This window comes from Daphnia pulicaria, chromosome 4 (assembly GCF_021234035.1).
Source record: "Daphnia pulicaria isolate SC F1-1A chromosome 4, SC_F0-13Bv2, whole genome shotgun sequence".
Taxonomy (NCBI): Eukaryota; Metazoa; Arthropoda; class Branchiopoda; order Diplostraca; family Daphniidae; genus Daphnia; species Daphnia pulicaria.
Genome location: NC_060916.1, coordinates 1 through 27,104, shown reverse-complemented (window position 1 = coordinate 27,104; position 27,104 = coordinate 1). Strand labels below are relative to the sequence as shown.

At 43.8% G+C, this 27,104-nt stretch overlaps 4 protein-coding genes and 1 long non-coding RNA gene across 5 annotated transcripts; all 5 read right to left on the bottom strand.

Annotated features, from left to right (window-relative positions):
* Window positions 1-36: 36 nt before the first annotated feature.
* On the bottom strand, window positions 37-2,435 carry LOC124338182 (guanine nucleotide-binding protein subunit beta-2-like). Its single transcript, XM_046792256.1, has 8 exons — window positions 2,244-2,435; window positions 2,020-2,165; window positions 1,481-1,614; window positions 1,285-1,413; window positions 976-1,214; window positions 807-887; window positions 603-738; window positions 37-528 (listed from the first exon to the last, which is right to left on the bottom strand). Exons 1-8 carry the CDS (start codon window positions 2,313-2,315, stop codon window positions 422-424), a joined length of 1,044 nt encoding a protein of 347 aa, XP_046648212.1. The 5' UTR covers window positions 2,316-2,435; the 3' UTR covers window positions 37-421.
* A 101-nt stretch (window positions 2,436-2,536) lies between these two features.
* LOC124338181 (dynein axonemal heavy chain 5-like) lies at window positions 2,537-20,992 on the bottom strand. The gene is made up of 50 exons (XM_046792255.1): window positions 20,587-20,992; window positions 20,465-20,498; window positions 20,256-20,347; window positions 20,069-20,098; window positions 19,892-20,005; window positions 19,695-19,799; window positions 19,441-19,627; window positions 19,216-19,382; window positions 18,861-19,151; window positions 18,694-18,801; window positions 18,499-18,629; window positions 18,171-18,412; window positions 17,736-18,107; window positions 17,483-17,655; window positions 17,298-17,415; window positions 17,148-17,239; window positions 16,734-17,084; window positions 15,799-16,666; window positions 15,585-15,736; window positions 15,409-15,521; window positions 15,258-15,349; window positions 14,960-15,195; window positions 13,426-14,898; window positions 12,904-13,352; window positions 12,277-12,838; window positions 11,714-12,223; window positions 11,550-11,656; window positions 11,236-11,485; window positions 10,976-11,161; window positions 10,768-10,909; window positions 10,462-10,701; window positions 10,254-10,396; window positions 10,052-10,186; window positions 9,741-9,981; window positions 9,472-9,677; window positions 9,241-9,404; window positions 8,863-9,178; window positions 8,676-8,806; window positions 8,465-8,613; window positions 8,234-8,403; window positions 7,718-8,167; window positions 7,455-7,653; window positions 7,246-7,391; window positions 6,970-7,185; window positions 4,424-6,907; window positions 4,117-4,346; window positions 3,816-4,053; window positions 3,549-3,752; window positions 3,293-3,464; window positions 2,537-3,197 (listed from the first exon to the last, which is right to left on the bottom strand). The coding sequence occupies exons 1-50, from the start codon at window positions 20,605-20,607 to the stop codon at window positions 2,914-2,916; spliced, it is 14,286 nt and encodes a 4,761-aa protein (XP_046648211.1). The 5' UTR covers window positions 20,608-20,992; the 3' UTR covers window positions 2,537-2,913.
* A 694-nt stretch (window positions 20,993-21,686) lies between these two features.
* LOC124338120 lies at window positions 21,687-23,188 on the bottom strand. Its single transcript, XM_046792192.1, has 6 exons — window positions 23,146-23,188; window positions 22,906-23,063; window positions 22,616-22,831; window positions 22,400-22,531; window positions 22,175-22,329; window positions 21,687-22,105 (listed from the first exon to the last, which is right to left on the bottom strand). The coding sequence occupies exons 1-6, from the start codon at window positions 23,186-23,188 to the stop codon at window positions 22,087-22,089; spliced, it is 723 nt and encodes a 240-aa protein (XP_046648148.1). The 3' UTR covers window positions 21,687-22,086.
* Window positions 23,189-23,234: 46 nt separating this feature from the next.
* Window positions 23,235-23,579, bottom strand: LOC124338184. The gene is made up of 2 exons (XR_006917687.1): window positions 23,505-23,579; window positions 23,235-23,409 (listed from the first exon to the last, which is right to left on the bottom strand). It is a non-coding gene; the product is annotated as an uncharacterized LOC124338184 (long non-coding RNA).
* Window positions 23,580-23,876: 297 nt separating this feature from the next.
* On the bottom strand, window positions 23,877-27,098 carry LOC124335726 (transforming growth factor-beta-induced protein ig-h3-like). Its single transcript, XM_046789157.1, has 11 exons — window positions 26,958-27,098; window positions 26,759-26,873; window positions 26,501-26,647; window positions 26,251-26,433; window positions 25,971-26,184; window positions 25,481-25,897; window positions 25,162-25,400; window positions 24,909-25,094; window positions 24,681-24,837; window positions 24,414-24,592; window positions 23,877-24,330 (listed from the first exon to the last, which is right to left on the bottom strand). The coding sequence occupies exons 1-11, from the start codon at window positions 27,002-27,004 to the stop codon at window positions 24,223-24,225; spliced, it is 1,992 nt and encodes a 663-aa protein (XP_046645113.1). The 5' UTR covers window positions 27,005-27,098; the 3' UTR covers window positions 23,877-24,222.
* Window positions 27,099-27,104: the final 6 nt, after the last annotated feature.

The following is a 27,104-nucleotide window of genomic DNA, read 5'->3' as shown; positions in this document are numbered from 1 at the left end:
TAAAGTAATGAAAATCAATTGATTTAATTTTCAGAATAGAGTTAAATGAATGTGTATTTTCTCGAACGGAACGGGACGTAACAGAAATATCGGCAACATTATTCTTCCATCGACTGATGAGTCGAATTGAAATCATAACATCACCTCAACTCGGCAAAAATGTTAATTCGGGTGAAATATGGCTCTCTCTGTCTTGTCATATATTAGCTTATACCTACGCTACGTTCGTGATTTTCTTTTCTTAGAGGGAAGTAGTGAATTTTTTGGTGGGAAATGAACTGATGGGGAAAGTTTAATAAAGAGAAAAGGCGGAAGAAAATTAATACGAGCCATTTCTAATTGAAATTGGCATCTGATAAAAGTTTGGTTTATTTCCAGCCCGATGGAAGTCGTGAACACGATGTTGACGGCCGTGTGTTTTTTATCCCCAGACGCGGACCGCATTGTCCCAGGAAGACGTAGCAATGCCTAAACCGCTGTCAGCCACGCTAAGGCCGGTAATTCGGTTTTCATGTCCTTGAAGGTTTCCTGTTAGTCGTTGGCGGATCGATGGCGTTAGCAGTTGTACAAATCATTTGACTTAATATAAAGTTACGTAATACCATTATGCTCTCCTTTGAGGAGATCCCACAGGTGAACCGTCGAGTCATCCGATCCGGCTAAAAGGATTCGTCCAGATTGAGACACGCTGCAGCAAGTCAGGCTGGAATTGGCAGTAGGAGGTCGGTACACGCATACCTGTATATACGGATCGATATTTTAAATGACACGTCTCACTTGATTTTGATTATTTTTTTCATTTTTACCTGCTGATCGGAACGGATGTCAAACAGACGGGCAGTTTTATCCTCCGAAGCCGAAACGAAGGCTGTGCCGGAAGGGTGGAACTATACATGTGCCAAATGAAATGTTGTTTACAGTTTTCAATTGAAATCAATCCTGGTTAGTGAAAATTGATTTTTTTTAAAAACTTACGCAAACAGAGTTGACATCGGCTTCGTGTCCAAAGAAAGTCTGGGTGCACTTGAGCGTCCGGACGTCCCACAGTTTGATGCATCGATCCACTGAGCCGGTGACGATAATGTTCTGCTCCACTTTGAGTGACATGGAACAGACATCACCGACATGGGCGGGTGTCTGGTCGAGTTTCTTGCCCGCCTCCAGATCCCAGAGAGTAATCATCATGTCTCCAGAGCCGGTCACAATCTTGCCATCTGTTTAATAACCAAATAAAATCCCGTTATAACTTAATGAATTAACAGTATAAATCAACAATTCTCTGACCTTCCAAGAAGCGACAAGTGGAAAGGAAACCTTCGTAGCCGGCCAACTCGCGAGTAATCTTAGCTGCTCCCGAACTATCACGATTGTTGACGTCATAAACGGTGCACATGTTGTCCATGCCACCGCAGGCTAAGAGTAAAACGAAACCGTAAATCATCAACAGGATCAAACAAAACCTAGAAAAGTTGTCACTTACCAACGTAGTTGCCCGAAGGAGCAAACACGGAGCACATCACCCATGCCGATCTCAGCGGAATGACTTGGATCTTGTTACCAGTCCACGTGTCCCACACGATCAGCTTACCGTCAAGAGAGCCGGACACGAGATGCCTGCACAATATTTAAATAAAAATCCCAGTAAGTAAATAGGAAATGAAAACAAACAACCCAACAAAATTAATCCGACGTCAAAAGCGTTTGTTTTCTTCCCCCTCCCTTTGCCGTCTTTATATCCGGTTGTGTGTACGTGTCGACTCGGCACGGGGTTATTATGGAGCATAGAGTTAATCCTGTTTGTTTCGTCATTTTCAAAAGTTGAAAATGACCTTTCCCTTCTGTTTTCTTATAGACACAACTCAAATGGCTTCCTACAATAATAACCCGAGAATTCCGCATCGATCCAGCACAAATAAATTACCCCCAAGTAAGAAATGTGATTACACCCAAGAAAATACAATGGTTTAAATAAGTAGAACGGATTATTATTTACTGATTGAAATGGAAAATTTACGTTACCGGGAATCGCCGGAATAATGGCAAGAAGTCACTTTGTTGATGTGGCCTTTAAGCATCCGCCGGGTGGATGCCTTGATCCGCGGAATATCCTCAACGCTAGACGTACAAGCTTCCAGTGTCGTATCAGCGACACTCTTTTGCTTTCCCTGGACACACAGAAAAATGAATAATAAACGCGTGAATGAATTTTTACTTAGCTAAGAAAATAGCGTCATCGCATTTACCTTGCATTGCTCTATGAGAGCCTGCAGCTCCTGTTTCAACTTGGCAGTTTCGGGATCGTCTTTGGGTGGCATGGCGGATGGCTGTTATACGTGATGATTCGGCTGATGAGGCAAGACAACACAGCGGAGCACTGCAGCGGCTGATCACCGAGTGACGAACATCAGCAATCAAATGGAAGCAGGAAAAAGCCCAGCCAGAGCACAAGGAAGGAACACGACAGCCTGGAGCACAATGTCTAGCCCTCCCCGCGCTCCTAATCAAATTAGTAACAGCGGTGGCCATAAGTTGTGTGTGCTGTGTGTGTAGTAGCTGGTTCTGCAGAGGATCTGGTATAATATGGCCTGCGCGGCAAATCCAATTGAATGCGCCGAAACTACAAGTGTGACAAGAAGCTTAGAGTCATGTCATTGAGAAGCCATCGAAAACAATTCCGCCGTATACAGCTTCGTTCGGGCGAAAAAAATGAAAAAATAAGACGACTGGATTTTTTTTCGTAGCAGTTTATAACTTCTGGAAGAAGTAAAGAAAAAGTTTTATGTGCATAATACACGGGGTTTGTGTTGTTAACAAATTTTGTAAATATGATTTTTTTGTAACCTACTGTCAAGACACATCCACTACGAAGCGGAATAATAATAATTTGAATTGTTCTAAAAATTTGGGTAGGTCTTATTTGATATCACACAAGAGAGCCACGCCCCGCAGTGTCCAATGTTTGGGATTGACATCCGTTTCCAGATCGATGGAGCCGATGTAAGTCGTCGTGGAACGGATGGGCTTGCGGTAGATGGGACATTCGTACGATTTGGGATCCTTGCCAGCCGTCGAATTGATGGCGTAGACGTAAATGACGGGCATCGGCTCGTAAAGGATCTTGCCTTTCGTTTCCACCAGCCTGCCCGTTTTGCGGTCGAGTGAGGCGCCCTCCAGGTACATTCCGTGAATATAAACTCCTTTTTGGTTTGTTTGTAGATGAAAAGACAAATTTGAATATAATTGCGGAAGAATAATACCAAAACAAAACTTGAAAAGAAAAATGATGACACACCTTCTGAGGGGTGGTCCGTCACCTCCTCTTTACTCAGTCGAGTTATCACACTTTGCAATACGACGGAATCGAGGGCCCAGCCTCGATGCGCTCTCGTCACTTCCTGTCGCATAGCCGTCAAGAAGCCTTGCGGATTAAAAAATCCGGCGATCCAAAAGACTTTAGGTTTCCCCTGGAATTTTTGCGTCGAATTAAAAACTGTTCAAACAAAATCGGAGGGGAAAAATAAAAATGAGACTCAAGAAAAAATCAATACCTGGAAAACCCATCGAGTGAACTGGGTGTTACGTTCCAGGAATTCGGTGAACCAGAAACCCAACGTCGAGCTCTCCCAAGAGATGCCCTTCCACATTTCCGGCACTCTGGCGTCGTACATGGCGTCCATCGCTTGAAGAAGATGCGGAGACATGATGATGGTTCCCTCAATGGCCAGTTTCAGATCCAGCAACACTTTGCGCACCTTTATATTTAATAAAATGATTAAATTTGATTTTGACGACTGGGCGTATTGATTATTGAATACCGTCAGAATGACCCGTTGCATTCGATCGATTTCCTGGCGAAGGAAAATGGCCATGGGCAGTAAGGGACCCATCCTGTTGAGGGATTCCCTGACTTCATGGTCGACATAGTTTCTGGGCATTTTTTCCAGCATGTCGTCAGCCAAGCGATAGACTACCGACTCTCTCGTGTCACTTCCGCGTATGTTGCCGCCTTCTTTCGGCTGGATGGAGAGAATCGTGTCCAGGATAGCTTGCGCTCTGCCATCACAAATGGTGAAAAACGTTCATTCGGTGGTGATGAATTGTATTAGACTGAGATACCTGTTCATTTGGTAAGTGATTTCAGCGTTAGAGTCCAGTCCTAGAATCAGAGGCGAGTCTGTTGCAGGTAAATTGGCGACATGATCCAGGCATCCACCAATGCTCTTGGCGTTCACTCCGGAGGGCAACGTATAATTCTGATAAAATTCGAAACCAGCTGCAAGTATCCGGTCGCTAAACCACAGAGAAGTGAACGTTAATAGCAGCCGCTTGTCAAAATCATCCGTCACCTGGGGAAATTTAATTTTTTAAATGAATTAAATCAAAATGTAATTTAATTATCGCCTAAACTTATTAAGTAATTTACCCGGCCACCGTATTGGGCTTCTCCAATCATGAAGCAAATAGTCGGCCATGAAATACCCTTCCTAGGATCCATGTCGTCCAGGTGATTCTGAACGCACTGGATCGCCCCGTTCAAATCCGACTGGTTGAACTCGTACTGAGTATTCCAGCCGAGCGGCCCGTATTTACGACGTTCCATCAGCACCGTGTGGAGGAAAGCCACAGTGTAAACGAGCGTTGGCCAGGAGGGCGATGGCGAATAGTCGAGCAGATCCTGCGGGACATCGGTCAACGTCCGTTTCATCGAAGCGCGGATTCCTTGCGGCGGTTCGTTCGTGAATTTGATGGCCGTTTGGAGTAAACTAATCGGGAATTGCGGATGCACTTCGGTAGTGATCCACAGCCGGAATCCCGCATGGACATCACCTTCCATCAAGGACTCTAGGAGCTCGTGACAAAAAGCTAAATTCAAATGGCAATTTTGAAGGAGTAACCAGTGTCCAGTCGACATGGAATCAGCCAGCAAACGTCTGGCGTGAATCTCCTGGCCTTGACCCATGGACAGGGCTTTGATCTCGATATCTCTTTGACGTGCCAAATGCTCAATCTTCTGTGAAGGATCGGAACAAGTGGTCAAAACGCAAATGAGCGGAACCCGGGGCTCGGATTCGCTCCACATGACCTCCAAGTCCAGCAAAGGAGAGTCGATAAATTGATTTCCCAACGAATGGATGACGTAGTTCTGAGCCGACTGCAACATCCGATCGGGGCACCACGAGCGGATGAGCAAAAGCTTCCGGAAAGCTATTCCGGCCAGGGCTTTGGTATAGCCGCACGGGATTTCCTCTTGCTCCGGTTTCTCCTTTTCCACCCAGGATCGCCACTCGCGTTCATTCTCCAGCACCTGTTGCAGGAGATCCGTGAAAGGGTGGAGCGTGCTCAATTCGACCAGGTTGAGCCAAACGGCGTCCAGGATCCATTTGTACGGTTTGGGCGGGGCTGTGTTGAGATCCAGCGAGGCTCCTCCTTTGATCAATTTCATGAATTCGGCGTGGGTGATGGAGCCATTGTGCAAGTCGATTTTGATGGCCATCAAGAGGGTGAAAAGGAACTGGTGCTGCTCATAAAGGCCCCGCAAAGTGTAGGCCCACACTTCCCGGTTGAGGGTGTTGAGGACCGAACTGACCCGTTCTAGTATGTTGGGCGTCCTCATGGATTTGCTGAGCGATCCGTCGAAGAGGTGCAGGAACTGTTTCAAACTCGTCTGGTACATGACGTTGACGTGGGACATTTCCACGATCAAGAAGTAGAGGATCGATCCTCGTGTGGCCACTGGACGGAATTCCTCGCGAGCCGTGTTGATTTTGTGTTCCATCTCGGATGAAACGACCAGTTTGTGGTTGACTTCCTGGGCCGTCATCTTGGTGTCGTGAAGGACAATCAGCAGATCCTCGTCGTCGATCAAACTACCCACGGTGGAAGTCAGCCGGAAGAGCAGATTGTCTTCCAGCTGCTGGATGAGTCGCTTGTTTTCCATCACCGACTCGAACAAACTCGTCCGCTCGGCTTCCAGGTCAGAGCGTTCGGCTGAGACGACGCGGGCCAGCAGCTGATCCTCCAATCCGCGCTGAGTCACCGTGAAATCGATCATGGTCACCTTGGAACTCACTTCCGGAGTGTAGGCTGGATTGGGTAATTTGGTGGTGATGTAGAGAGTGAAGCCCGGCATAATGTCGCAATCCTTGTCACCAATAATGACCTTTTCTGTCGAACCGGCCCGGATAAAATTCTTGTTCAGTAGATTATCCAAAACGGGATCTAATTCTTCGCCGACGTCTTCGATTAACAACGGCCGGCCAAGGGAGAGAGCGTCGTCCAAATGCGTCCGGAAGTATTTGTGATTGAGCGAAGTCGTTTGCAATTCATTCATCCCTTCTTTGGCTTTGATCCAGTTCTTGCCTTGACCCTGAGGATCGATCAAAAGCGGGTACGAATGCGAACGGACGACGATAACCGCGTTCTGGATGGAATGGTCATCGCTGGGCAAACCCTGAAGCGTCCACTCGGTTTGCTGGACCGTGTCGGACATCATTTGGGCAACGTTGAGGGTCGGCGTGAAGGGGATGTCCCGATTTTTCAGAGTTTTCTTCCAGGCCTGAACAATTTTCGTCCGGAATTCTTGGTTGAAGGGGCCGGCGTAAGACAGGAAAGCGGTGGCTAGAATGGCGTCGCCCACCAAGCGGCCGATTTGTTCTTTAAAGGCTCGGCATTGCAAAGTCCAGCGAAGTTTCTCTCCACTCAGTCCGCTAATCAACGCAGCGGCAATGCCCATCTTCCTACGGCAAACTGCGGCCGCTTCCGTCAAGCGCCTCTTATCCGCCATGGCCGAATCGTATTGAGACGTCACGAAATCGAGGGCTCTCTCTTTCTCGGACAGAACGTCTTCCGCCTTGGCCAACTCCGACATGGCGGCCGACAATCGAACTTCTTGCAGAGCCAAATTTGCCTATTTGTACGAAATTGAATTAAGCTGTTAAAATTGTGTTTAAAAGACAATTGAATTAATACTTTTAGTGGCAACACTTCTTTGTTGACTGTGAAGAAAAAGGCCATTGCTCGAGACCAGGAAAGTAATCCGGCAACGTCACCGCAAACGCGTTTGGCTGTGTCAATGTTGTACTCTTCGTCCCGGAAGTATGGCTCGAGAAGTTCCACAGTTTCGTCCGATATGGAATCTTTCGGGAAATATTGCAACTGCTGCAGGAAACTCGTGCTGGCCATCATCTGCGTGACAAGAGCATTAGATTAGTTTTTGTTTCAATGAAAGCTAAGGAAAACATTTACCTTGAGGGATTCGTTCCAGGAAGGTTTAAATCCTCCCATAGCTGGTTCATGGCAAACGGGTTGGATTTTACGCTGGAACAGGATCAACACGGCGTCCATGATTCTCATAATGAGTGGCGGAGGTCTACCCAATTTACGCACGGTGGCTGTAAATAATTTGAAACGTCAAAAATTAATACTTTTTAAATAATGAAGTTAGTTAATTGAACCTATGTGAGCTGGTTTGATGGTATTCAGGGCTGCTTCCGCTTCCTCTAGAGCAGGACGGGCGGCTTCCAGTTTCTGTTCGGCCACGGCTTTGTCAGCCGCAATGACGTCGACCAGCTGCTGTGCTCGATCTTTGGCCAGCAAGACGTGATTTTTGGTTGTTTCAGCTTCACGGGCTCGATGCGTCACTTCAACCAACACCTACAAATGAATCCCAGTTAAAATGAGAACTTTTAGAATAAATAATATTTATGGATGGGCAGACCGTTTCGGCCGTTTCGGAAGCAAGGGCCAATTCTTTCTCCATTTCCGCTAGATCCATTTTGAGTTTTTCGACCGTTTCGGAAGCTTCTTGCAGTTTTGCCAAACCCGTTTCGATTCGAGTGGACATTCCGCCAATTTCCATCGTTTTATTGGCGAAAACCGTTTTATAGCTGGACAGGAAGCTCAAGTAGGTCCTGGGCGTCACGTGAGTCGATCGTCTAAACCTCTGGAAATACTCCTTGGCCGTTTCAGCCACGCTCTCCTGGATGGATCCCAGGGCGTTCTCCACTTCGTGCAACAAGTCCGTTTGATTCAAAAGGGTAAAATCGGCGAGGAAGTGCCGCGCTACGGCGACAAGGGCCTCTCTTGGCCACGGTTGGAACCAGTCCAACGTGCAACCGGAAGTCAAGCCGGGAAATTTGAACGCCCGCTGACGGAATTTCTCTCCCACCTAACAACAAAAGCAAAATTCGTTAATGACATTAGCCACAAATAAAATAAGTAAAGAAAAAGTTACCGGAGAAAAGCAAAGGGCGATGTGAAGATGTTGTCGGACTCGTGACATGAAATATTCCATAACATTTTCCTGGTTCAATTCACGCTTGGGAAATTCACGTTTCATGATGGGAATCAATTCCGAGATGATTTCACCTTGCTCGTCGCGGTTAAACAGATTCGAAACGACTCCTAAGGCAGAAGAGGAATTTAAGAACTCATTCAAATAAACTCCAATGAGTCGAGAGTTTACCGGAAGATAATACGCTGTTCAGGTACTCTAGGAAAGCCTCTTCCTTGACATCTTGGTCCGTGAAAATAAAAGTCGTTCCTTTGCCTTGAATACCGCAAGTTCTGTAAAGGACTTTTAGATCCTCCAGGAAATTACCGACGTTGTACGATCTGTAATGTGAATAGAATCATTTCAATTTCAACAAGGAGACATCAGAAAGATAAGAAAATACCTAGTCAGAGTAATGTGGAAGGTTTTATATCCGGCAATGAAGGAAGCCAGTTTAGTTAGCGACTGTTTGCCAGATCCACCGACTCCAACCAAAAGGACGTTGCCACCAGGATGTCGAAGAATACGCGAAATCTAAAAATATTTTTGCTTTTTAAAATAATTCTTAATCGAATCAAAGTTATGTGAACCTTGATTAAATGTTCGACAGCATCTTGGAAGAAAACCAAATCCATTCCGTGGCCTCGAACCATGTCGTTGTATTGCGTCAGGAACATGTTAAGACGATCTTGGAGATCGTCAAACGACTGGACGGGCTCGTAGACTTTAGGCAATTCCATGTCGACTTCTTCCGTCTCATCACCTGTCGGTTCGGGAGCGTCCCGCATAAAATCGACAAAGTATTGAGTCTCTTGGACGAATTCGATGAATTCATCGCCCAGGTATTTTGCGACATGCTGGATGAGTTCTTTCTCGAACCAATCCTTGTCCGCCTGGACGGTAAATCTGTTGTTGAAAAGTTTAAGTTAAATGGGAGATTATTTAAAACTGATTAATTATCTATATACCTGTCCGCAATGACACGCGTGACTTCGTGTTTCCAGGCAGCCATAAGCACTCTAGTGTTGTCGATGACGTTGCACAAGAAACTGCTCATTCCTTGCCAAATGCGAGACAAATCGCGCAAGTTGAAAATGTAGTGAAACTTAGCTGGAGTGGGTAACATTTTAGCCTATTCAAATAAAGGAAATTAATTTGAAATGTTGAACATTTTTTTACTTCTGGCGTAGTCAGTTTACTTTGGTTGACATCCAAAGAAGTCGGGTGAGGGGTACGAGTTTCTCCACCAATTCACGGACTTCTTGTGAAAATCCACGTTTGATTGAGTAATGACCGGAAGCGATGGTACCAAAGACTTTATCCATGGACGTGTGAGATGGCAAAGGGCAGTTAAATATGCAGAAATGTCGTTTCAATCTCTGCGGAATGTCATTGCGACCTCCACCTATCATGATTAAGGATTAGCAATCAATAATCGATTTTAATCCGGAAGAAAAAAAAAGGTTACCTGGATGGATCATAGCGGCGACGAAATGGAGATCGATAATGTGGGTGAAATCACCCGGTTTTTCCAAGGAATAAAAGCCTTTCATCTCCAGCAATTGTCGTACAATTTCGTTGGTGGCCTGATCGCCCCATTCGTTGACATACGGCAAGTTAACATCGTCGATAAAAACGGTCAACTTTTTGCCAGCCGGCGGGCCATAAGTGTTGCCCATTCGCTTATCCACACAACCTTCGATAGTTCGCTATAAATCCCAAAACATAATTAATAATTTCTCTGTCATTTTCTTTTTAGAAAATGGTGAAGATTTTTACTTGAAGTTGGAACGTTGTGGTAGCCGATGAGAAATTCAAAGAGCGGATGAGGTTGTAGTCGCTCTTGTGTTTTTTGAGATAAGCATTGATCATGACAGTCTTTGCCGATCCTTGTTCTCCAATGAGCAAGACGGGCTTATAGAGAATTTCAACAATTCAATTAGTTGTCCTAATAATTTAAGATGAAAAGAAGAAAAATTACTTTTCCCTGTTTGGCGATGGTATTTAACAGGAATTCCGTGCGGACGCTGTCAACATTGGGGACCAGCATGGACGCAAAATCGATCATGGCCGTTTCAGGGTATTGGAATGGTTGAACGTGATTTCTCCAATGATCCCATTCACCTGAAATTCAATCAACTACGGTATAATTAACGATTCAAACATACTGTGAATAAACTTATAGTCACCATCGCTTCCGACAACAAAGTCGAAGACAGTGTCCTCGCTATCGGGCTCCTTGGGAGGTAGAGCCAGGTGAGAGAAATGCATAGTCAGGAATGCGTCTAATTTAATTCGATCCTCAATCTCCAAGAAGGCGCCGATGGACCAGACCACCGAGAAGACGTAAAGTCGTTCCAGCTGAAGACGGGTGACTCTAGGTGTCGTTCCACCTTTTGATCCCGACTCGCCAACATCGTTATTGAGAACTGAAATAACAGAATAAACACGAGATAATTATGGAAATTTAAAATATATTGAACGGCCTTTCAAACCTTTCAGATCCAAAGCTAGTTCTGGGATCTCTGGTTGAGGGCCGTCTGGTGCCTGCCCTAGGGCAGAGGACGATCTTTCGTAGGTGCTTTCTTTATGTTCATTGTCTTCATTTGGAATCAAACCTTCTAAAAGACACAGCGCCTGGAAATCATTTAAAAATTACCAGTTAAAAATCACAAACGTTAAATCCAAACAAATAATTCAAACCTGGTTGATAATATTGAATTCCAGGACGTCCATCATGTATTTCAAATTCTGCCTGCTCCACTGGTAGATTGGCGAAAAAGATTCTTCGAAAATATTTCGAAGTACTTCCATTTCAGTATTGGGTCTCTTCAAAAGCCAGGCGGCCAGCAACGGGCGCCAATCCAAGCCGGAAGAACTCATGTACACCTTTGAAGTTTAAATCATTGAATAAACCGCTGCATTTCTCTTTTAATTCAATACCAAATTAAAACAAATATTACCATTCCACATCGGGATACTGTGGCGGGTGAGGCGTTGTCGATATTGTGGGGCTCGAAGATGATTTTGCAATAAGGTGACATGGGCAATCGATCGCCATTGGCCAGCGTGAGGGTGCGGTTATCGTCCAGGACCGAATTGAGATTTTCAATCCAGAGAGAGTCGACGGGCCCGTCGAGGACCAACCAAATGTGTTCACCTCTTTTCGTGCGCAAAGTCTTCCGCCACAATGCCGAAAAGATGCCGTCAGTCCTGGAAATAATTTAAATAATTCTTTAATTCTGTGCGCTTCAATTATTTAACTTTTTAAATTCACCAATCATTAGTGGCCACATCCAATCGACCAAACATTTGAGCGGCCGAAATGGCTTTGGGATTCATCCGGAGTTCTCGATGTGGCTGACCACAAGCACTCAGCGATTTCTGCGAATTAAAATTGTTTCAAAATCTAATTAAAAATACAAATGATTAACAAATTACCATCAAAATTTGAATGCAAGCAGTTTTTCCGGAGCCAGTCGGTCCTAAGGTCATGATTCCGTGTCTTACAAGTTGCGTTTCGTACAGCTGGATCAATTTCAACAACCAAGGTGGATGCATAATGAGTCCAGCTGCTTTGACCTGTTCCCTGATGGCGTTTTCCAGGTCTGCGTAGTTCGTTTTTTCCAGCGCCGTAGTTGGAAACAAATCGCCGATGAGCGACATGAACAACGGCTCATCCTCGTCCACCAATTTGGACAAATTCATATCCCGCAGGACTCTCATGACGATCATACTCTCCGAGTCCCGGACGTTTCCGCGTTTTGTGGCTCCCAACGTCCGCAAAACGGACAGGATATTCCTCAAACCGAAATCGTAGTGGACCTGTTTGGTCAGCTGTTCCTCGCAGAGTTTGTAGAGAGTGTAGAACTTGCGGGCCAGTGTAATATTTTCCAAAAATCCGCAAGAGGCCAGTTTGACACGGATAATAATTTGTCGATCGGGCACCATCTTTGAATGGAAATGAATTATTTCTAATTTTTATTTGAAATAGTTCAACATACCATGGAGACGAAACGGAACTGATTCTTGAGATTTTCGGGGAGTTGTTGACGTCCAGCATAACCGGGATTCATCGTCAAAAAGATTCCGAATTCCGGATTCATCTCGATAGTGTCGCCGTCCGTAAAGATTAGCTGTTTCCTCTTTTCTCTTTTGCCGGCGAGAACGACAGCGACTTGCTGGGCAGCCACTGACAGAACGGCCAGTTCGATTCGGTTGAACTCGTCGAAACAACCCCACGCTCCCGATTGGGCCAGTCCTTTGTAAATTCGACCAAGGCCACGGAAATCCATTTGGTCGGAGCAGTTGAAGACGACGACGTATTTACCCAGCGTTTTGCCCATGTCTTTAGTGGTTTCTGTCTTGCCCGTTCCAGCTGGACCGCTTGGACAGCCTCCCATGGACATGTGTAAGGCTTGAGCCAAAGTGATGTAACAACGATCCGTCAACGGAGTGATGACCAGCCGCTCAGTACAGCCCAAAAATTCATTTTGGTAAGTGAATGAAACATCCGTGATACTGATGGCCATCTCGTCGTGCTCGGCTCTAAAATAGAACCGAAACCTGGAACAAAAATAACGAATAAAATGAATTGAATTAGAATAAAACGAAATATTAGGCAACTCAACTGTTTGATCCATTCAAAGTCCGTGATGGAACGGATGCCAGTGCGGCAAAGTTGGTCAAAGATATCACGTTGATGGACGTGAATGGTGATGAGCGTTTCGAATTTGATACGTTCCAGTCGGTCGAGATTCTTAGTCGTTTGCTCGATGAGCGTGTTGAGGACTTCCAGGAATTTGGAATTGGTTTCTTGCATCACTTTGCGGTCGTATCGGCACTGGGCGAGAGCCGATTCAGCGTCTCGAGTCCACAGCATTTGAAGACCGAGGATACCCACTTGAGACGGGAAAGCGGCCAAGAATTCCAGCAGATTGAACTCGGTGTTTTGAATAGCCTGACTGGCCAGGCGGATGATGGAATGCAGCGAACGATGGGCTTCCTGCAGGAGACGCATTAACCATATTTCAACACTGCCTTCCGCACGGACTGGCTGTTCTAAAGCGATCGATTCTCCCTGAAATCAATCCATTAAAATAAGTTTAGAAACACAAATTCAATTGTAGTACGAAGTTATTTCTTATTTTTACCTCTGTAGAAACGATGGCCAGGATTTTGTCGTATTCCTGATCGTGGAATCTCACACAAGCCGTGTTATCAAAGATGGACAAGAGATGGCCTTGAATGGTGTGAGAATCTGAAGCCTGTCCAAGAATTTCGAGAAGGGCAGGATCGGAAACGAAGAAGAAACGTGGGAAACTGAGCCTCTTCTTCTCCAAATAGCCGGACAGCGACTTTTGACACAGCTCCAGCTCGTCCTGCAAATGCGGAAGGAGTTGGCTGAGCGTTTCGTCGCCAACGCAGCAGATGACGACGTTGGACGTTTCGTGAGCACGGGCCATCATTCTCTGCCACGACTTGTCGATTTTGTGGAACCGTTTGGCCTCTTTGGGCAGCTGTTTGGCGATGTCTCCGCCCACGAAAACAGCTTCCAGGTAAACCCACAAGTTCTGGACCATCAGCCAGCGCTCCAGGATTTCATTGGTGTTGGAGAGATCCGTCACCCACTTCTGGATCTGCTTCCGGAACGGGACGTTGTAGCGGTTGGACAAGAGGGAACTGAGGACCATCAAAGAGTCTTCCAGCATGGATATGAGTTCGGCAGCACTGTCTCCGCGCAGTAGCAATTCCCCGCGATTTTTGAATGTTGTGAATGTCAATTGATTCGTCGTCCAGTCGTTGGTGACTTGACGCAATTTAGCTTCAATGTCCTTCTCCTTGAGAGCGGAAATGCAAACATCTTCAACGTCTTCCTTGTGCTGCAAGAGCGGAGCTTCCACGACTTGGCGCAAGCAGAATCCTTCCAGTTCGACGTGGAAGACGTGCCCAGTGATCTCGGTCATGCGTACCCAATGGCGAGGCTTCATGGCTTTGTTGGTCATCAATTCCAGGAGCGGACACAAGTCGGAGAACTCGTCAATGGTTCGCTTGAGGGCACCAAAGGCCGGCCACTCCTTCAGGCCTTTAGGGAGTTTACGGCAACGGTTCTGGAACTCGATGAGTTCGTTGTTTATGTCTTCAATGTTGACGCTGTTCCAGCTGATGTCGTGGTAGGCTGCAACGCGATCGATAACGTCGTTGTACAATCGATAGAGTTTCTGAAGCAAATTCAGTTCCTTGCGGATGCGGTTCAATTCCGGGACGTCGGGCATCAATAATCCAAATAGTTCGGCTCCGCCTTCGTATGACGTCAATCTTCTCCAGAGGGCATCGAAACGGTTTTGGAACAGGAGTAGACGGTCGGATGCTTCTCGTGGAGACAGGCCCTGGATCATTGGACCATCAACGTCGTAGTCGGCGCAGAATTGAGTGCAATCGACACGGAATTGTGTCAAATTATCCAGCAATTCTTGTCGGAAACTGGGTTGAATAGCCACAAGGTGACAATGGTGATCCAGTGAGCGCTGCTGCAATCGATGCCAAGTAATCCGCACGGCGTCCACCCGTTCAACATCTTCTTCAGTAAGTGGAACGTGAAATTTCATCATGATCCCAATCGCTTCCTAATAATTAGAAGAAATTGTTAACAAAATCTTACACGTCGGCTAGAAGGATTTCGTGTACCTCAACAAGTTCAATAGCCATTTCAAATTCCACTTCTTGTATGCGAATATCTCGCAGACAATCCATAGAGATCCTGGTGTCCTCCAGGTCACGGATTTTGCGATCGAGCTTCTTGTCCAGCAAATTAAATACCACCATTAACCGTTCCATATCACGCAACGTCCTTCGATACAGGACGGTGGTGTAGGCTTCCATCCATTCTTGAATTTCTTGTAATAATGTCGCCTGCATTTTGGCTGTTGAATAATAAAAACATTATTGAATTATATTTCAATTTGTGGGTGGTCAAGTTTCGTACTCGTTGAAACGTGAATGGGGCCAAATTCCAGAAGACTTTTCTGTGATTCAACGACATCTTCCAACTGCCGAAACTGACGCAATTGCTGATCCCTGGACAAGTAATTTTTTTTAAATAAAATGAATCAATAAAATGAATTTGATTTTCTTACCAATCCCAAACTGATGGATTTTTATTGACAAAATTTTTAACGACAACTCGTCGATTGTAGCAGCAAATCTCCTTGCAGAGATTCTCCCACTGGCGCAATTGTTCTCCACAAGTCTAACAGACCAACGCACTTAATTCAAAGATGAACCACGAAATTAATTTAAAATAAACACTTACACTTTTGACGTGAATCAAGCATGTTGACAACAGATTCAATCCTTTGACAACTTCTTTATTCTCCGAAACTGAAACGTAAATATTGTGTCTAACCGCCGACATCACATTTGATCTCGATTCGATAGCGGACCGATATTGCCAGCGCTTAATCCCTGCGTATTCGTAATAAATCCAGTAAAAGTATTAAATTTAAAAACAATTACACTCGACATACCTTTGGCGACACATAACATAATTTTCCCTGCCGTGTGAATAATGTCTTGAATGTCGTCCAAACTCGGAGTGATCTCGATTGTTGTGTGATTCAACTGCGAATGAAGTAAGAACAGAGCCGTGTGTTGCTGCTGGACGACTCCGCTTTTATGATTGGGTGGCGGGACAACCGAGTAACGCATCTGGTCAATCTGGGAGCGAAGCCAAGTGACGATAACCTGGAGGATCCTTTTAGAGTACAACTTTTTCCACTCAATGATGGCCTTCTCCAATTGGACTACTAGGAAGCCGTAATCTGCGACCAGGATCACGTTAGGTTCGTCTCGACCATCGTTGGATATGACCGAGTTTTTCCGAGATGAAAATTCCTGGCCGGAAGCAAGACTGGAATTGGATCTTGCCGATAATGGAGGCAAACACGTCGGCGGATTTTTTGGCTCTTTGGTTGGACTTGATCTTTTGCTGCTGAGTTTCGGTAGTTTTGTCCTGATCTGAGACGTTTTGCTGGGCGCCGGAGGCGGTTTGCCGGTTGGGCCTGCTGGATTAAGTGGTGGCAATCCATTTCGATTAGTTTCTCCACCGTTACTTGTCCTGCGCTTTGACGCTCGCTCTCCATATTGAGCACTTGGCGGACTTTTGCTACTGATGCGACTCGAATCCGGATTGGTTTCAGATTTTTTCCGGTCGCTAGTAATCGATTTGGGTCGTGCCGTTTTGGCGGATGAAGAAAATGACGTCCTTCCTTTTTCAATTTGCGCCGCAATGGCCTCAGTTGGAATTTCAAAAAACTTCATGACATCCTTCACTCTGATCAGGTCGATTAATTCAAAGACTCCATTTTCTAAAAGCCAATTCCTCTGCTGAATTTCCTGTAATTAATTTGGGAGCAAAAATGTATTTTGAATAATTAAACTGTTAAAATTATAATTCAATTACCGAAGTGGCTTTGCGACAAGCATCTTTGACGGCATCAATAAACTCGTCAGGCACCCAAGTCCTGTCTCTACTGCTGTCCGGGCACAATGTAAAATAGCGGAGGGAATCCAAAATGCGTTCCAGCTGGTTGATGCGAATGTCTTCCAACCGTTGGCACAGCAGTTTAAAATGCACCATCGATTTGCGGCACTGATTAAAGAAACGGTTCCATTTCGACTGCTTGAGGTTCCAGCTTAGTGCCACCGAGGCCGGACGGAGTGTCAAATACAATTGATGGACGTGACAGCAGAGAAGCGGTTTCAACTCCGCATCAATCGAGTCCAATAATGACTTGTGATTTTCTATCAAGTACTGGACACGGAATATTCTCTTAGTGAAGTTAACAGACATTTAAAATATATAAAAATAACAAACCTGGGCCTCGTCCTTCATCTTTAAAAGTAATCCTTTACGAGCGAAAATAAAAACGGATGATGCCGGAACTTTAAGCCCGGCTTGACAGGCGCCTAGTAATAAAAATGAAGTTATGAATTAGTTTGGCTAATTTACAGATATGTATCTTACAGTGAACTTCCTGGAACAGCGAGATTATTTTGGGATTGAAGTTGACGGAAAATAAATGCGGGTTTTCAAGGTTTGGAGTCAAAATATTCTGAGATAGACATGTTTCCACTTCGGCTGCCTAAAAAACCAAAAATCAGGGCAATTAATAAAACTATTATTCGAAAACTGTATGCTCGAATGTATACACTGAGCAATGTCCAGGAGCGCAGATGATAGTTGCCGAGCTGAACGATGTTGACCAAAACATTTTTGTACTTGCGAAACACTTGCCGGCCAGTTTCGCTGTGCAAAATTGGCGCGTGTTCTTCAAGCCTGAGTTCCAGGCAACGCTGTAAAGTTGCGCACCACATCATTTTCCCTATTATATTAAAAAAAAAAAAAAAACGAAAAAGTTAAGAACATTTCAGGTCATTTTGACGTAGAATTTACTCGACCGACCTGTCGTTGGCGAAAAATTATTCGGAATAGGAGGCTCATCTCCAAATTTGACTAGAACTCTGCCAAGTCTATCCATATCGGCTAGCAATTGATTCAAAATGCGATTGTGCTTGATTTCCATAGCCACAACGGGAATGACGCGGCCGATGCGCTGGAACTTTTGAAGGAAGCGCATCGCCTGGGCTGTTTCCCAAACAGGATCGTAAGCACGCTCCAAATAACTGCCAACGTAGAGTTTGAGATCGTTGAGCCTGGCTTCGAATTCCGACATGTGTTGGTCAAAACCGAGCATCCGGTGGTTCAAGTAATCGTAAGGTCGCGATGTAATATCTTTGACAGCTGCATGATATCTCCTTAATATTTCGTCCATCACTACATTCGTCATCAAGAATTTTAGTACAAGAAATTAAACAAAAATTTTAAAGAGTGTCATACCTTCTTCTTCTTGCAGCAGGCCCTCCATACGGCTTTTCAGTAAACTTTCGTGCTTGTCAATGACGTCGTAAAGCCGGAGAATCTTTCTTAGTCGAGCGCAGAAAGCGTCGAATTTACCAAAGACCGAGTGTTCACTGCAGGTCAATGTCGACTGTTCTTTAGGCTGGAGTTGATTTTGCTGAGATTGCTGGACGCTTTTCTGATAAGATTCCAAGTCTTGCTTCATGTTTGCATAAGCACTCCTGTTTTTGTTTCGATGAAATCATGAAATAAATATTGATAGGGTAAAGTTGATGAGAGTTCAATGGTTGATTTCACAGAAATATACCTGTAGGCAGTGTGTAGATTTAAACAATCCTGCAGTAAAGGCTTGACAACCGACGCTGGTCGTGACCAAACAGTTTCCCTACCGTGACTAGTGATATGCCTCCGACACGAACGAATCAGTTCATTGGTAATCTAATTATAAACCGATTTAAAGGTCCCCTCTGAATATCAATTATCAATTTCACCTTGATATTACCTTGACTAGAAGTGAAGTTATTCGCTCTGAAGTATTGTAGTAAAGACTCACGCAGCAAATAAGTCGAACTGTGCTCAAAAGTTGATTGATTGTGGGCAAAAGACGAATCTGTTCGAAATAAATCAAAATTAATACTAATTACTGAGTTAAATGAATAAGAAATTTACCGGATCCCAAACGTAAAGTGTTTTGCAGTGATTTTCGAAATCGCTCAAATAAAGAGTATTGTTATTGGCTTCGTGACAGCAGTGCGTCAATTTCCTAAGTGCTTCTACCCAACGTTTCATTAGTTTGGAACGATTCACGTTGAGACACTGAACGACCAGAGCCACTTGTGGGCTGTTAAATTGTTGCTGGATCAAATTCAAGCGGGTACTTCGAGTTTTCCAGTACTCGATCTCGTCACGCGGACTGTCGTCGTCGCAATCGCGGCGCAGCATCTCGGATTCACAGTTTTCCTGCACAAAAGGACACGCTAAATTTATTTCTTAATTGTGATAAACTTTGAAATATAATTCGCACCCTCTCGATCATGGAAAGCCAATCGGTAGCAATCTTCTCCGCTTTTGCCACTGTATCCGGATGGCGAATAAAGTCTGCACGTTTCTTGGATTCATTCGGTAGATCCAGGTTATCCACTTGCCGTTGGGCCAACAGAGTGTTGTCGTGTTTCAGGATATTCTCAGAGACTAGAACAGAAAATATTTTGATAAAATCCAATAAAATTAACGGGTTAATGTTTAATACCTTTAAGTGACGAATACAACGACTGGATAGCCATTAGGACCTCCTCGTAAACGCGGGTTTTATCGGGACCCTCGTCGGCGAAGAAGAGCAAACTTTCCAAAGCGGGCCGGTAAATGTGATGGAGGAGCTGAATAAAATTTGAAAGCAATTCCTCCTCCATGGCGTCACACATCCCGACCATCAAATCCTGTAAGGCAGAGCGCAATTGTTAATTTTCCACAAACTATCGAACAACGAAATTTGAATGAACTCACGCGGTGAACGTTATCTTCGGTCAACATTTTCTTGACGTTGAGTTTGAAGTAATAGACTGCTATTCCATCTAGAGGATATTTCCTCTCGTCACTCACGACAACCAACTGTGAACGGGGGGAGGGTATTTTATAACGTTGTTTCATATTGGCAAATTTAATGTTTTTAAAAAAGTGCGCAAATTCAAACTATATTTTACGGTTTTATTCGGAGCAACGAGTTTGTTGTTGGAAGGGTTGGATTTTTCGACTCGACTCTTCAAGTTTTGATCTTGAAATGCTTGGTAGAAGATCAACACCGTCCTTTTTGTATCCTGCAAGACGAATAACTCAGTGGTGTGACATACATAGATGAGGTGATGTAATTATCTACGTACCTTCAAGACGAAATCGTGAATATTCCTAACCTAAAAGAAAGAAGTATAGTCCCCCCCATAATAAAACGTTTTTTGGTTAGCTGTTGTGATGACAGATGGGCTTAAGACCCGGAATGCATTCGTGAAGTGTTGTGGTGTCACAAACAACACGCGACAACAACATCTGGCAATATGTCATTTGGCTTACCCAGATTTCTTGCAGCAAGCTGTCAATAACATCTTGCTTGGTGATGGAACAAGATTCTGCAGCCCAGTGGAACAGGAAGTCGTAGCGATAATCTGGAACAGCCGCATCAAAAGAACGTGATCGCAATGCCACCATGTAAAATATGCAAACAAAATGTGTATAATAATCGAGCAGTCAGCCGAGCGGCTGCTGAAATCATACAAACATACCTAACTCCCCGCGCCGCCCTTTTCGTTCGCTTCCCTGTTGTGGGTTTTTTTTTTTTCATGTGATGAGAAAGAAAACATTAAATCGATTCAATCAACAAAACCTGGAAAAGAGAAAAACTTACGAAGTTATCCGAGCTCTCCATAATCGTTGAGAGGAACAGTGTTTATCGTCCAGTCACAGTTTTCTCCAGACAATGGGACACTGTTGGGTCGATCCAAGATTTCACATAGGTTCAAATGGACGCAACGCCTATCGATCAAACGCACGTCCGCCGTTGGGCCCCTCGCTGGATACGTAAGCGCGTACACCCAACTTTTTCTGATTGGCCGAGCCGCCGAGACTACGTCTAATAAAAATGAAGCATGTACACGCTACTTTGTGATTTCAATTTAAAAATGTGATGAATGTGGGTTTTTTTCAGTGAAAATTCTCAAAGGTAGGACCTATACATAGGGGAAAAAAAAGAACATGGAAATGGAGGAGTTCTGGTTAACAACATTTACGCACGTTAACGATAAACAAATAAAAGTTGAAAGAAAAGATATCAAGAAGTAATTCTACCTTGCTGAATATTAGAGAAAAATCCAACTACGAAGGCTTATTTGTATCATTATAATATGGAGAGTCACTCATCAATTTAGATTATAGGTAACAGCCAATTAGGGGAGAATGGGAAACCCGAATGATTAAAATTAGATAAGGGGAATGAGTGGTAATTATAAGGTGGCTCAAGGTCAAATGTAAATGAATTCCAAAGGCAGCCACAATAAATAGGGGAAAAAAAACATGTTTACACTTCTACAAATTGCTTAGATCAATGAGTTAAGTTACCAGTCAGGCCTGCAAGTTAACTTCTCGTGGAAGACACATGGACACGAATTCAATCCGGTGGCTAGTCGTTTTTGTATCTAACACGTAAATGTAGCCAACATGAGCGACGACACAGTGAGAAATATAACGGCTTTCCGGCTGAATGACATGCACGTGGAAAGATGAGGCGCTTTGGTCTCAACAGTCAACAACCAAATGGCAATAAACAACACTTGACGTCTAGGTCATCTGGTGGGCATGTTTGAATTTAAAGCTTGTTTAGGACTTCTTTTTTTCAAGATACACAGTTACACACTGTAATCCAATTAAGGAAAACTTAAGCATGATTTCCTTAGGGATGCCTTCGATTTCATATTCGCTTTGGAAAGAAAATGTGCATAACTAAACTGATTCTCAGGGTAGATCGATCCCAGACATTACATTTTGTATTGTCCAGCAGAGCATCTGATGGTGGGCATGTTTGAACGTAAAGATTGTTTAGGATGACTTTTCTTTTTCAAGGTACACAGTACACACACGTAAAATATCCAAATTAACTTGTGCCCGTCGCTAAACGAACACACACGACATATAGTAAAAGGGAAAAAAAACATTAAGTGAAGAGAAGCAAATTAAATTAAAATGTTTGAAAAGTTGTGGTAATAAAACAGAAAAATTCTTTCTTAATTTTCCGGATGAAAAGCACATACGATTAATGAAAAGATGGTAACTGAGATATCATACAAGCGGAGTTTCTTTCGCCGGTATTACTGAGCGTAGTGGAACTTTTCAACGTGACGCATCAGAGTAGTTAATTTGTGGGCCCATCACTAAACAATCAAATCGAGTTCATGTTATTAATAAAAATGTTTCATAATGTATGAAATCAGTAAATTTACGTAAACTCATCAGCTGTAGCTAAAGAAATCGATGGGTCCAGTTTCCCGGATTCTTGAACTGAAGATGATTCCATTGTCGCGGAAGCGGTTGTGGGCTTTGGCTTTTGAACACAAACTGATTCATGTTTTGCACACGTTTTAGCATGTACAAAATTCTAGGACATAATAATTGATAAATCAATCTCGATCCTGGAACGATTATAAACTTCAATTTTGAAATCGTACCTTGTTTTTGCAGTGAGTGCACCAGAATTCTTTTTCCACCTGAGGACGATTTTCCCCAATGGGCCTACCACGACTCGTCAAGAAGTGCTTCTTTCTCATGTGTGAGATTAGACTATTTTTCAAAAGATTTCCCTAATACATTTCAATAAAAATTCATGAAAAAATAATGGAAAACAAAAGAGTAGGCCTATAGGCTATGCAAAAGAATTAATTTACATGGCCACAAATCTCGCAAGAAAACCGCGGTTTGTTTTCGATCGAGCTGACTTTCTGATTAACAGAACTCAATTTCTCGGTGTTGTCCTTGATATCGACATCATTGTTGACAAAAACTGCTTTGGCACAGCGATCAGCCATTTCTAGTGTTATGGTTGATGATCCATTTGAAACATATGGGCTGAGCTGAGTAGGTTTGATCCTCTCCATTGTTTCCTAAATATAAGAAATTAAAGTTTAGTTTTTCTAAAGAAATTACTGGTACAGTGCTCCATTAATTTGTTTCTTGCCTTTTCAGTGATTTTTTTAATCTTTTCCACCATTCGCTGCTTCAAAATTTCACATTCTCTTGATAAGTTGTCTACCGTGCCATTCAACTCCTGGAACTTTTGGTATACTCCTCCTACTTTGTGTTCCAAATTTGCAATTTTTTCCTCATTTGCTAAACCTAACAAGTTGACCCGTGTTGTTGAGTATAAACATTTTAACTTAAATTTAAAGCAAATAACAATGAGTTGTAAAATGGGCACCTTTATCATAGCTGGCTTCCGCATGATTGCTAAAAATTAGCATTGCATCTCTGGTTTCTTTAAATTCTAGCTGTCTTTCTTTTCTGTTGTCTTCCCGCAGCTGAGCAAGCTGATGCAGAAATTCGTCTCGTGTTACATATACGTTAGACAATCTGTTTTCTGTATGGATAGAATCATCATATGCGTCAATTGTATTACACTGCTGCAGCATTGGACCTGGGATTTCATGTGAATCCATTCTGTTAAGCCTCTTTATTAGATGTACTACAGAAATAAGAATGTAAGGATAAGCCGAAAATCTCAAAGACAATGTTAAAGAAAGAGAAAAACTTAGTTGGCTGATGACCTGACCAATTAACCACGTGTTACACAGAGTCTATCACAGCAACAACGCTGTCTAAAATTGTCTATCGAAGTCGAAGACTCGAAGCTGTTACACCATGGCCTACTGAAAGTTCAGTAGGCCATGTGTTTCACCCATGGTTGATGGTTGATGGTAATCACCTAGCGCCACGACGGTGGGCGATAAAGCTGTTGCCGCGCTGACCTCTTAATCACACATAGAATGTTATTAACTGTAATCCAATTAAGAAAAACTTCAGCACAATTTCCTTAGGGTGCCTTTGATTTAATCATCGCTTTGGAAAGAAAATGTGCATAACTCAAACTCAAACTGATGCTCAGGGTGCACCTATAATGCGCAATTTTACGTAGGGAAAAGAAATTCTTCGATCCCATACATTACATTTTGTATTGTCCAGCAAAGCAAACTTTAACCGGATGGGCTACAACGGAATAGTAATAATAATATTACAATGAATAATAAAAAAAATAATGCTCATCCGAATTATTGCAATAGAGTAAGGAAATAAAAAAAACCAATCACGAATAAATATACAGTCGTTTCATTGAATAAAAGGTTGATAATAACTCAAAACAGGAAAATGCTTTCTTCCCCCAATCGATGATACTTACGTAAAGAACAGCGTAAATAAAAAAAATAAAAAATATGGAAACGGTATTGTAGAGAACGGTCTTGGCTATCAAATTTTGATGATGTATGTCGATTTGCTTAACTTAAATTCTTTTTTGTTTGCCATGATTCAAAATCAGTTCCATTCCGGGAAGTCCAAGTCGTCGAGTGCCAGACAAGAACGGTAGAGCATTTGCTTTTGGCATAATGACCTAGAAACGAATTAATTAAAATTAGCACAAACGGATAAGACTAAGTTCGTCAACATTAATACTGGCGATTTTAAGGCTATTACCTGATCCACAACATGAATGACACCGTTGAGGGCTAGTTGATCACACGAGAGAATGTGAGAGTCTCCAGCAGTCAGACTTCCGTCAAGGTGGCGCTGGAGAGATATCCAGCTTCCATCGATAGTGCGACGGCGGTTGCTGGTGAACCAATCACCGCGGAATCCAGAACAGCACACGTGTTCTAAGAAAAATAAAACAAAACGGCATTTAGAAACAGCTGGGTTTTGAATTTAACAATAAAAACAAATCAGGTTAATGTGTACAATTACCAGGTAGAATGTGTTGTTTCAAAATAGTGGCGGCTTTACGGGGATCTTTTGTAATTTCGGATAAGACCTCTTCGGGCATTTGATAGAATGCCACATCAGGAGGCGCCAGAACGGTGTAAGTGCCCTCAGCACTGAGAATTTCATTCAATTTGGTATCCTATTGACCAACATTCAAAGCCCCGTTATGTTAATGAATGTATTAAAAAAATCATTTGGGTTTAACTATACCTTAAGGAGTGTTGTCATAATAGAGAAACTGCGATTGTTGGCCAACCATTGAGTGATGCTATTCTCCGGTGGGATCATAACTCGGTCAATAATGTGGACATTACCATTACAGGCATCCTGCTCCCAGCGGAGAACAGAGCCGCACTGTACGCTGGCCCGAAGCGGCGCCGCATTGAAGAACGGCATCTATTAAACAAGATTAATTAAAATTAATTGATTTTTTGGAATGATAATTCTCCGAGAAAAGCCATACCGACTGATAAAAGTTCATGCGGACGCTCTGGCCCTTGAGTCCAGTCTCGACCATTTGGTTGTTGGCTAGGCCGGCCTGACGGACTCCGGGTTGAACCAAATGGTACATAAGAACTTGTTTCAGTTTCTCAGGATTGGTCATCCACGACTGTTTGACCTCATCTGGAATGGAGCGGATGGCGTAGTTATTTGGAGCGAACAGCGTGGCGTTGGTGAGGGAATCCAACATGGGGACCATTCCTTTTTTCCAAGTGTGAATATAAATCGACCGTTATTTATCTCCGAGCTGATAACAAAAAGTCCCCAACTTGACATTGTACCTGCGGCTTCGACTAAACGGGCCAACTCGGTGAGATTGTGGGAGGAGAGAAGTTGACTAAAGCTGCGAGCGTTTTCCGGAATGAGGACGCCATCGATGACATGCAGAACGCCGTTAGAGGCCACGACGTCGCGTGTAATCACCTGTTTGCCGTTAACGTAGAGTTTGCCCTCCAAGTCACGTTCCAGCAGCAGGGAAGAGCCGAGGAGAGAAGTCGAACGGGCCCGCCCTTGGATGACAGTTGAGCAGATCACATTGGGCAGCACGTGGTGTTCGACTACGCTGTGCACGCAGCCCTCGCCTTTCAGGAGACGCCCTCTCAATTCCGGATTCAATTTGGCGAAGGCGTCGTCAGTTGGAGCGAACACTGTCAACTGGCCGGATTGGCTGAACATGGTGACATCTTGTTCTCTGAGTACTTTGTTTTTAAATAAATGATGAAAATGATTATCAATTTAACCACAATTGTCTTTGTGTAAAAATGAAATTACGTTTGCGGAAGGATGAAAAATGCGGCTCGGATTCCAGCAACTGGGCGATGGTCTTGGTGGCGGGTTTCATGACTCCATCGAGCATGTGAATAACACCCTGGTGGGCGTAATTGTTTGTCGAGACCAAACGGACGCAGTTGGCTGTATAAATGCGAGCCGGAGCGTTGTACATATTGATGCGGATCTTGGCCTCGCTATTTTCCGTCTCCAGCAACTGTAAAACGTTTACAAATGAAAAAATGGGAATTTTTAAAATTATCACAATTGATTAATTCAATACCTGTTCGTCGCGGAAATTTGAAGTGAGGTAGATTCCGGGCACCATGTGACCACGGACGACTGTGCGAACTTCGGTCATGTCACGGGGCTCGGCATCCATCCGCATGATGGTGGTGGCCTGGCGACGCAAGCGGACCGACTCATCCTGTTTAACATCGGTCGTCAGCCCTTCGTTCTGAGTATTCTGCGGAACAATCAATGGTTTAGAAACGCAATTTACGGGATTGAATTACAAAAAAAAAAATTATTACCACATCATTAGCTACATCGCTGGCTGCAGGTGAGGAACGATCAACCGGAACAAAATAAGTGTGGTTTTGGTTGAGGAATTTCGGGTCAACTTCAGCCTCCGCCATTAGGGAAAGAAAACTGCGTCCGCCAAGGGCGAAAACGGTTTCCTATTTTTGGATTGATGCGCAGTCAGAAAGAGGGTTAGTGACCAGTCTTCTTTCTACCTGACTACACAAATACAATTCTTCACAGATCCGCATTTGTATATGTATGTATACCTGGAGGCTACGCAACTCGACGGCGTGACAGCCGAATTCACCTGCCTCACGAACGGTACCGTAACAGCAATTGTACCTCGTCTTGTAAATTTTGCGGATGCCATTTGACCGGATCCTGTGAAACAAACAAACAAAATTTACGACCGTTTACAAAATGCCTTATTTAAAAAACTGTATCCACGGGAGTTGAGTTTTATACTTTGTTTCGCAAGAATAAGATAGCCCTTCATCATTGCAAGAGGACATGCGGACGTGAGCGCTAAATTGACGACTTTGTCGGGTTCCCAAGTCCGCTTCGCCGATTTTGGAAATGTCTTCAACTGGCAGTTCGTCCTCGTCCAGTGTG

Coding starts and splice junctions, on each gene's coding strand:
- LOC124338182 (XM_046792256.1), bottom strand. CDS start 2,315: ATGCCACCCAAAGACGATCCCGAAACTGCCAAGTTGAAACAGGAGCTG. Junction 2,166..2,243: donor CTCTCATAGAGCAATGCAAG/GTAAATGCGATG, acceptor CTGTGTGTCCAG/GGAAAGCAAAAGAGTGTCGC. Junction 1,414..1,480: donor TCCTTCGGGCAACTACGTTG/GTAAGTGACAAC, acceptor TTTTACTCTTAG/CCTGCGGTGGCATGGACAAC.
- LOC124338181 (XM_046792255.1), bottom strand. CDS start 20,607: ATGGAGAGCTCGGATAACTTC. Junction 11,162..11,235: donor CAGTATCCCGATGTGGAATG/GTAATATTTGTT, acceptor TAAACTTCAAAG/GTGTACATGAGTTCTTCCGG. Junction 4,347..4,423: donor AAGCCCAATACGGTGGCCGG/GTAAATTACTTA, acceptor AAATTTCCCCAG/GTGACGGATGATTTTGACAA.
- LOC124338120 (XM_046792192.1), bottom strand. CDS start 23,188: ATGCTAATTTTTAGCAATCATGCGGAAGCCAGCTATGATAAAG. Junction 22,532..22,615: donor CTTGCGAGATTTGTGGCCAT/GTAAATTAATTC, acceptor GAAATGTATTAG/GGAAATCTTTTGAAAAATAG. Junction 22,330..22,399: donor GCACTCACTGCAAAAACAAG/GTACGATTTCAA, acceptor ATTATGTCCTAG/AATTTTGTACATGCTAAAAC.
- LOC124335726 (XM_046789157.1), bottom strand. CDS start 27,004: ATGTCCTCTTGCAATGATGAAGGGCTATCTTATTCTTGCGAAACAAA. Junction 24,838..24,908: donor TTATGACAACACTCCTTAAG/GTATAGTTAAAC, acceptor GTTGGTCAATAG/GATACCAAATTGAATGAAAT. Junction 24,331..24,413: donor TCATTCATGTTGTGGATCAG/GTAATAGCCTTA, acceptor ATTCGTTTCTAG/GTCATTATGCCAAAAGCAAA.